This window comes from Dipodomys ordii, unplaced genomic scaffold, assembly GCF_000151885.1.
Source record: "Dipodomys ordii isolate 6190 unplaced genomic scaffold, Dord_2.0 Scaffold43, whole genome shotgun sequence".
In the NCBI taxonomy this organism is placed as follows: domain Eukaryota; kingdom Metazoa; phylum Chordata; class Mammalia; order Rodentia; family Heteromyidae; genus Dipodomys; species Dipodomys ordii.
Window position 1 is genome coordinate 2,875 of NW_012267259.1, and position 10,227 is coordinate 13,101.

The 10,227-nt window shown below is 43.9% G+C and overlaps 1 protein-coding gene across 1 annotated transcript in view; it reads left to right on the forward strand.

Moving 5' to 3' along the window:
* The first annotated feature begins 644 nt into the window (after window positions 1-644).
* Window positions 645-10,227, forward strand: part of Katnal2 (katanin p60 subunit A-like 2) — a 61,188-nt gene continuing 51,605 nt past the window's right edge. Inside the window, exon 1 of the mRNA XM_013018880.1 lies at window positions 645-662. Within this exon, the coding sequence (XP_012874334.1) occupies window positions 645-662 (18 nt within the window). The remainder of the gene's footprint in view (window positions 663-10,227) is intronic.

Genomic DNA, 10,227 nt, shown 5'->3' on the forward strand with positions numbered 1-10,227 from the left:
GCCGCGGTCCAAGGAGCCGAGCTCCGGCCGGCCCCCGCCCGGGGAGCAGGCGGTAGACGAGGAGGAAGGGGCGCCCGCGGCGGCGGCGGTGTCGGGCACAGGAGGTTTCCTCCCCAAGGCCAGACTACAGCCCGCGCCCCTTCCGGCACCACACCGGCTACCCTCATGCCCACGGACGACACCACAAAGGCCAGAAAGGCCGCAGCAGGCAAGAGAGCTGCCCCGCTCATGGCCACCACCATTCGCGATTACAAGCACAGCAAGGGCAGGTTCCCCTGGCGCTGAGCTCCAGGCGCCCGGAACACCGGCGGCGGGGTGTCCGAAGGACAGCGCCTCCGGCGTTCCTGCGCCTCGGCCGGGGCCCCTGGCTCACAGTGTGGCTGGCCACTGTTACCTGACCCTACCCCTGGGACGAGCCTAACACCTCATGGCTACCCTTCCTCCGCGGAAGGACAGGTAGCCCGCTGGGGTAGGGTCTATAATGATACATGCATGAATAAGTGTTATTACTGTCGGGGAGGGAGGGGGGTTTCTCTTCAAAACACGAGCAACAGCTGTGTGGGGCTGCACCATCTATCTGGGCCCCCCACACCAATAGTGCACCAAGTGTGCAGACGGGCTGCGGATAGGGAAATGCGGCCAACATGGTCAAATCTATGAAGGTAATTTTATACACCAATATACAAATGGATAAGTTACAAAACACAGGAAACATCTGTATAGGGCACAGACTATAGACACACACAAACATAAAAGTGTCTGAAGCCGGGCGCTGGTGGCTCACGCCTGTAATCCTAGCTACTCAGGAGGCTTAGATATGAGGAGCACAGTTCAAAGCCAGCCCGTGCAGGAAAGTCCGTGAGACTCTTCTCCAGTAAACCACTAGGAAACTGGAAGTGGCTCAAGCGGTAGAGCGCTGGCCTTGAGCTGAAGAGCAAAGGGACAGCACCCAAGCCCACAGTTCAAGCCTCACCATAAAGGGAAAAAAAAAAAGAAAAGTATCTTTGTCAGACCCAAAGGAAAACACAGACTACACTCAGTGGGCCTCAGGATAGGGGAAAGTAATCAAATGGTTTGAAAACACAGGAAAAGCTGGAGGACCTCCGGCTCAAGTTTGCAATCCTAGCTACTCCGGAGATTGGCACCTGAAGAATAGTTCCAACAAGATTGGGCTAGAAAGTGCAGGAGCCCGTCATCTCCTCTGACCTATTCTTCCCCAAATTCAGCCCCTTACCCCCTCCTCCCCTGTCTTCGAAAAGAACATTGCTGGAAGTGGAGCTTTGGCTGAAATGGGAAAGCACTATGCTTGAGGAAGGAAACTTCAGCGAGGACAACCGGGCTCTGAATTCAAGCCCCAGGCCTAGAGCCAAACAAAGAATTTTACAAATCAATAGTGACAACAATTACAAATTTTAAGAGAAGTCTTAAAAATTAAAGAAAAAAAGAGTGAAGATATTTTAAGGTTAACAGTGGAGAGATGATTCTTGGAAAAGCAAAGGTACACACGTGGTGGCCCTCAACCTGGGCTCCACTGGTTAGGCAGCTGGAGAGGCACACTGGAGCCAAGATGTTCACAGCCAGGCTGCTGGGAAACCAACACTTGATGTCCTAGGAAGCACTTCAGGGAGGGGCAGAGGGAAGTGGAAGCAGAAAGCCACCTCTGCCAGCACAGGTGTCCACTGGCACTACTCTTAGGGGCTTGATAATCACACATTTTGCCACCACAGTTTACTTCAAGAGGGAGAGGCTCCAACATAGCATGTGTAGTTTTGAGGCACCCTGCCCAGCTCAACAGGTGCTCAAAGCACAAGTTCTACAGGCACCAGCACTGGCCCTGCAAACCTCAAGTTCTCTTTTATTTTCCCTAGAATGCTGTAGATGGGGTGGTGAGCCATTCCCAGCTCCCACACATAATGCTCCAGAGCATCCAACCAGGACACAGGAAACAAAGTCAAGTAGGCTGTCCAAATCTCACTCAGAGGGAACTCTCTCCCAGCAGCACTGCTGGCTTTCCACCTTACTGGAAGCAAGAATCCCTGCAGAGAACACACCCTAAGGGTGGGGCTAGGGAAGAGCAGTATTCATGGTCCCTCCCTGTGGGACCAGACTACAGGAGGCAGAGATACCAGGTTCTAAAGCTTAAGAAAAACCTGGTCTTCCCTGTGGCACCCTGTCTCTGAAACACAGCAAGCAAATAAAGTGGTTCCCAAGAAAGCCAGCCCACCCACAACCCCAGGAACGGGGAAGGAAAGGCTGGGAAAAGACACTTGCCCATACCTACATATATGCATACATACAATATATGTATATATGTATACATCTTATACACACATGCACACAGACTTATACCTTGAGAAGCCAAATGGCCACTGATTTCAGTTGGCTTGATGTAAACATGATCAGCCAATCCCTAAACACTTATCCCACTGGGGAAGTTCCCACCCACATCAGGTGATGAAGGACATTGAGGAACTCTCTGCCCAACCCGCTTCCTATGATACTGGAAGGAACAAGCCTGGAGAGGAACACACCATAACCCTAAGGGTGGGAGATCAGTGTTGGTCGTCCACACCTGTGGGTCCAGCCTACAGGAGGCAGACACACCGGGTTCCAATGTTCAAGGCCAGCTTGGCAGCACCCTGTCTTTACAAGTCTTCATTTGTACCATTAAATATCTAGAGCATCCACTTGGGTCAACCAAACACATCCAGAAGCTTTTTCCTAGTGGGTAATTTCCAGTCCAGTTTAAGCCCCTCTCCTGCCCAAGCACACTCACCCTTTTTGTAGGATTTTTAGATTGTTTATCTTAACAAACTTTCACACAGAATTCTTCCTACTTCCTTTGTTTGGCTTAACAATGTAGTATGTTATTAGGCTTACATTTTCAGTGATCAGATATTTCTGTTATTAATATCCCAGTCTCTTTATTACCTCTGATAACTAGTTCATGTACTTCCAAAAAGTCTTCTCTCCAATCTGTCAATTGTATTATACTTTCTTCCTTTGCTGCCATACTCATCTGAAATTTCTTTTTCCCTTTTGTTTTTAGTGTTCATGTTTTGCATAGCAGGTTTTCTATGGGACAGTTCAACATATAAAGGCTGGCTGCTGGGTGTGTGCTTAGAGCCAGAGGGTAAGAAGCTAAGTTCTAACCCCACACCACCTCATAGGCACACATACCATGAGAGCTTGCTTTAAAAAGCAAAAATGTATATATGCTACTTGGAAGGTTGTCAGTTACTGGGATAAGAGGGTCCACCTTTTGGATTTGGATTTTTATTTCTGTGTATATTTTTTTCTTGTATAACATCGCTATAGAATAGAAATTCTGTTTGTTGAAAGTACTTCATATGGTCTTTTAGTTTACAGAACACTTTTTCCTTCAGTTGAGGTATCTTCAATACACGTATCTGTTGTTAGGCAGTGTCTGCTGGATTTTTATGCCCATCAAATGAATTCTTCCAATATGGCACTGTAGTTTTCAAGCTCTATGTTATTTTTGATGTTGTTTTTGTTGCTTTTTTACTCTATCTTGTGTTCCTTACTGAAGGTCATAATTTCCTTGAAATCCTTACATATAGCAGACTTTCTTTCAAGCCTTTGTCTTACTAATTTAATTTTTGTCATTTCTGGATTTGACCTCTGTTGACTGTTTTTCTTCTTGATTTTGATGTATTTTCCTATTTCCTAAGGAATTGTCAATTTTTTAATTGAATAGCAGACCCTGAGAATGCCTGAAATGTATTTTTGTTTTAAAAATATATTGTTTATACTTAGTGGAGGAGTCTTATGGTGTAACTCTTTTGAGGACCTAATGAATCATTTAGCAAATGATCACCAGGATGCTGAAACATGTGAAGAGAAAGAAGGAATTACATGAATACAGGTAGAAAAGATGAGCAAATAAAATCATTATATAATAATTCAACTCTGTAACTCCACATTAGAGATGGCATGGAGAAAGAGGAGGGAGAATAATGGAAGTAGTGAACATTGATCAGTTAAGCATTGATTACTTGACTTCTAGATTTGAAAACCTTTTCTGCAACTTGTAAGTGAAAAGAAAATGACATTTTAAAAGTATGTCATGATTGTTTTTGAGTTTTTTCCTGAGCGTTGTTGTTATTTTTGTATTTGCTGTAATAAGTTTGAACTTAGCATGGTGTTACCCCTTGAGACACATGTTCAGCTGGGATTTTTGTGGGTCTTTGGATGTGGAGTCTCAAGAATTTCTCAGCCTTTTCTTGCTTCAAGCCAAGATTCTCCAAATCTTAGCTACTTTAATAACTGAGGTTACAGGAGTGATCTAGGGGTGCCAGTCCTGTGATTTCTTTTGCAGATAGGTCAAACCCTTAAACTTCAGTTTTATCCTATCAAAGCTGGTTTTCACCTGTATGAGGGAAGTAGTGTCTGAATGAAATGAAGTATGCTTTTTATTGGAGTGGTGAGGGGTAGAGTAGATACAGCCTTGCTTCCTTTTTCTAGAGTCCTCTGGGGTTCTCTATTCTCTGATGTTCCACGAGAATTCTCCACATCTGTTGGTCAGAGCTCAAATATGAGTGTGGGTAGGTGTTCAGTTCATATCACTTGATTACTGGTCTTCCTTGTTTACTCTGTATATGTGCCACTTGCTAATCAAAAAAAAATGAAGAATTAGGAGACACTTTCTTTGCAGAGCTTTTGTGTCTCTAGGACTCTTCTCTTAGAGTTGTAAGCACTTGTTTTCTCAAACTCCAATCTCTGTTTCTTTCTCTCAGCAAAATCCATTGTGTTCTTGCATTTTCCCTTCTTTTCCAGATTGTGCCTACTGCTTCCAAGTTAAAAGCCTTCACATGTTCAAAGTCAATAGTCCAGTGGTTTTATTTTCCTTATTATTTTTTATCTAGTCCTGTTTTCTAGTTATTACAAGTAGAATTCAAGTATGAGACCAGTAACTCCAGTTGCAAGTAGAAGGGTACTTTTTATACTATTCACAACATTTATCTCTGTGATGAGATATGTAGTTTTGCTATGGATAAGTAAAGCCTAAAAATGTTACTCTTAGAAAAGAAAGCTAATAAATATTGTTTTACAAATATTTGAAATTCCCACAAATACTAAGGTAACATTAGCAAGGTGTCCTAGGTTGTCTGATCAGCCTTTCTTGCGATCCACCTACAAGAATGTGGTTCAACAGCATGCTACTGGTTTTAAAAGGTACCAACAAGGCTGTGGCACTGGTCATTAGTTAAGTGGCTTATTTCCTTTGGGCTAGAACATAGATAAATAATGAAAACATAAGTTACTTGAAATTCACCTTAGCTTTATGTTGATTTAGGGTTGTTGTAATTAGTATTGCAGAACTGTGAATTGTTTATAGCTACTGGTATTTCAATAGATGCTTAAATGTTTGAACATTTAAAATTTAATTAGCCTCCATTATTTGAAGAAAAATACTGAGGTAATTATATTTTCACCTAATCTCTTTTTTAGGGGCTCACACCATTATTAATAGCTAAGACATTTAACTCCATTCATATTAAAAATGAATTACTGACTCATTAATTAATAAATATGTGAAGTAGAAATCTTTTAAAATATAATGTCCAGGATGACCAAGATGGCGATGGGGCAGTAGGGAAACGCCACCGTTCTCCCCAACCAAAAAGAGAGTTCGAGTTCCAACGCTTAATCTCCCCAAGAGACCAACAACAACAAAAATATGAACACTCAGAGAAAAACAGGAGGTGGAAAACAACAAAAAAGAAAGACAGGAAAAGAAGAATTTCAGAACAGAGAAGTACGAAGACTCCTCTCCTAATTTTCACTGGCCGTGCGGCAGCGCACAGAGACACAGGGATCTGTCTGCAGATAACCCACGCAGAAGCTGCCTGAAGTACTGGTGTCAGACCTGCTGACTGCAATGGCCCAGCGGGGGCTGCTGGGGTACCAGAGACACGGGGCGGTCTGCAGATAACCTGCGCAGAAGTCGCCTGAGCTACCGGTGTGAGACCCGCCGATTGCAATAAACAGAGAAACCCCTGAGCCTGGAACTTGGCTCCACGACGGGAGCCCCATAGCTACATGGGACGCCCACAGAACACCAAAGCAAAAGACCTACAAGGAACTGGTGCTGATCCGGGGAGAGCAAACCTCAGCGCTCAGAACCTGTATGGAGGCCCATCCCCCACCCCTCGCCCACAGCGTCGACACTGTGGACCCGGCAGCTTCGACAGAGGCAGAGACGGAAGAGAATCACACAGAGCCACCACCGCCCAGCCCAGCCCGCAACCACCCCAACTGAACTCAGAGTGCAACAGCAACTGACGACCTACACCACACAGAAACAACTAGCTCCAGTGTGAGTACCACAGGGGACACTGTATCCCTCCAGGGAGACCAGAGCTGGAGGGAATCCCTACACCCTGACCCAGACTACCTACCCCAAGACCCAGACCACAGGACCCACTAAAACTGGGAACTGTTCGAGAGCACCACCAGCCCGTGGAGCACACTCTGCTGGCCAGGCTAGAGCAAGAGCGCCCCTGCAAGGAGCTTAAATGCCCAAGCCAGGAACAGCGCCCCTGGGTCAAGACAACCAACAGTAGAAGAAATTTGAACTGTGTACCCCAGGCTGCATAACCTAGGTGGTTTACACAGCAGCACAGGCCCAACCAGCATGCCCCAGGCAGGGGGCTGGGACCAGGCCTGGGGATCCGGCACCTGAACAACACAACCAACTCCTCCCAACTGAAGTCAGAAGCTGAGCATATGCCTCAGCAGAGGGGAGAAAAATAGGGAACTCCACCCCCTGGGAAGCATGCCTGTGACAAAAAAAGACCTGGAGGCTCAGGACAAGAGAAGCCCAAACCCCACCAAAACCCGACCCATATCCTCTAGGCTAGGTATTGGGCAACACAGGTCACCAGCACCTGATAGTAGGCAGGAGCTCAGGCTGGTAAGGTGGCTCAGCAGTAGAGTGCTAGTCTTGGGTGCATGAGGCCCTGGATCTGATTCCTCAGCATCACATAAGCAGAAAGGGTCAGAAGTGGTACTGTGGCTCAAATAGTAGTGTGCCATCCTTGAGCTGAAGAGCTGAGGGACAGCACCCAAACCCAGAGTTCAAGCCCACAACCGGCCAAAAAAAAAAAAACCAAAACAAAACAACAACAAAAAACCATCTGGAGCCCATCGCACTCTCTGGCATCTGGGAGAGTGCATCCAGAACATCCGATCTTGCCAAGAGCACCTGTAGGAGCAAACAGGAGCAGTCTAGGCTGCTCAATCCTTCCAAAAGCGGGAATTGCCAGCGATCTACAGCAGAGAGCCGAGAATCCTATGTAGGTCAGACCAGCAGCTGGAGGTAGGCCTCCAACAGAACCCAGATTATGTACAGACTCTCTCTACCAATACAGAATCAGCAACCAAGCAAAGACAGACACACCAAAACAAAATTGCAGATTAGTCTCCAATAATCCCCAACCCCCATGCAAAAATCACAGAGAAAAATTACAAGGTTTATCAACACCCAGGATAGCAAGCTATCCTCAATAGCCAGCAGCCATGCAGGGGAGAGCCCCAGTGGGAGCAAAGCAGGAATGGAAGACAAAAGCGACATCCAAGGGTTGCTGGAGGCAATGACTCAAGAAATAAAGTGAGAAATAGACCAGAAATTGAAAAAGCACAAGTATGAACTATCAAAAGAGATACAGGATATCAAACAGGAGATGCATGCAAAAACAGAGCACAAACCTCAATAAGAAGTGAGATAAATGCCAAAATAGAGGCAGTACATACCTCATTAAGAGGTGAGATCAGTACTTTGAGAACCAACATCGAATCCATAAAGGAATCCATTTCCTCCATGCAAACCACAATAGAAGCCACGGTCAACAGAGTGAACGAAATGGAATGTAGAGTGTCAGATACAGAAGACAGAATACACCAACTGGACCAAAAAGTGACAGATATGGAAAAATCACTCAAATTAAGCCAAAGGGACATTCAAGAGCAAGCAGATAATGCCAAGAAATTTAACCTTCGTATAATTGGAGTGGATGAAGGTGAGGAATTTCAAAGCAAGGGACTGCAACACCTATTCATTTTCCCCAGCTCAAAAAAGAACATCGTACCTACATAACAGAAGCATATAGAACACCCAATAAGCAAGATCCCAGGAGAAACACTTCTAGACACATTATAGTAAAAATGATAGATCTGAATAATAAGGAAACAATCTTGCATGCAGCAAAAATGGAGAAGGAGCTATAGTACAATGGGAAAAAATTAGAATCACTGCAGATCTCTCCACACAAACACTGAACGCAAGAAAGGCCTGGGAAAGTACCATACAAGCCCCAAGAGCAATAACTGCCAACCCAGACTGATATACCCTGCAAAGCTAGCATTCACATTCAATGGAGAACTGAACATTTTTAATAGCAAAGAAAAACTAAATGAATACATAAATATTAAGCCAGCATTACAAAGAATACTAAGAGGGGGGACATAACCTGAAGAAAGCAACCAGGAACTGGGACCTGCACCCAGACAGGCATTAATCAAAGTCTAACTGAGCAAGCACAGGAGGAAAGGAAAGAAGAAAAACTGAGGAAAACAGGGAATGACAGGGACCACAATGCATCTCTTTTATATTATCTCTTAATATTAATGGGCTTAATTTGCCAATCAAAAGAAAAAGAACTGCAGATTGGATCAGAAAACATGACCCATCCATCTGTTGCCTTCAGGAGAGCCACCTCTCAGCCAAACATACAAACAAACTCAGAGTGAAGGGTTGGAAAAGGATCTACCAATCAAATGCCCCCAGTAAGAAAGCAGGTGTAGCTATTCTGATATCTGACAAAATAAACTTTTCATTAAAATCAGTACAGAAAGACAAGGATGGACACTACATATTAATACAGGGAACAATGCAAGAGGAGGATATTACCATCATTAACTTATATTCTCCAAATATTGGTGCACCCAGATATGTCAAAGAAATGCTCTCAAACTTACAGAATAAAATAGATCCCAATACGATAATACCAGGAGACATTAGCATACCACTCTCACCAAAGGACAGGTGTACCAACCAGAGGATTGGCAAAGAAGCTACCGAATTAAGTGAGGCCATACTTCAAGCGGAATTAACTGACATCTACCGAGTATTTCACACTAAAACAACACAGTACACATTCTTCTCAGCAGCTCATGGAACTTTCTCCAAAATAGACCATATCATAGTTCATGCAGGAACTTAAGCAAATACAAAGGGATCGACATAATCCCCTGTATCCTATCTGACCACAGTGGAATCAAGCTAGTTCTCAATAACAAAACATACCACAGAAATTTCTCTAATATATGGAAATTGAATAGCACACTTCTTAGTAATGCCTGGGTAATGGAAGAGATCAGAGAAGAAATAAAACATTTCCAATAGCTCAATGAAAATGAAAACACCTTGCAAAGAAACTTGTGGGACACAGTAAAAGCAGTCCTGAGGGGCAAATTTATTGCCCTCAGTGCCCACATCAAGAGAATGGAGACAGACCAAGTAAATAATCTCATGTTGCAATTAAAACAGCTAGAAAAACAAGAAAAAATGGAACCTAGAGTTACTAGATGGAGCCAGATAACCAAATTAAGAGCAGAGATTAACCAATTAGAAAATCAGAAAATTATAGCCAAAATTAACCAACAAAAAGCTGGTTCTTTGAAAAAATCAATAAAATTGATGGACTGTTGGGAAGATTAATTAAAAAAAGAAGAGAGGAAACCCATATTAACAGGATTAGGGATGCCACAGGAAAAATCACAACACGTACCCCGGACTACTTTCAAAAGTTATACTCTCTAAAGGAAGAAAACCGGGCAGAAATGGATGCATTTTTAGAGAAATACAAGTTGCCCAAACTGAGCAAAGAAGAAGTAAACCAATTAAATAAGCCAATATCCTACAACGAGATACAGGAAGCTATCTAGAAGTCTTCCAACAGAAAAAAGCCCAGGACCAGATGGATTCACAGCAGAATTCTATAAGACCTTTAAACAAGAACTAATACCCATACTCCTCAAGCTCTTCAGAGAAACAGAGAAGGAGGGAGCTATCCCAAACTCATTCTATGAAGCCAATATCACACTCATCCCTAAACCAGGCAAAGACCGAACCAAAAAAGAGAATTACAGGCCAATTTCCTTGATGAACACAGATGCAAAAATCCTTCACAAGATTCTAGCTAA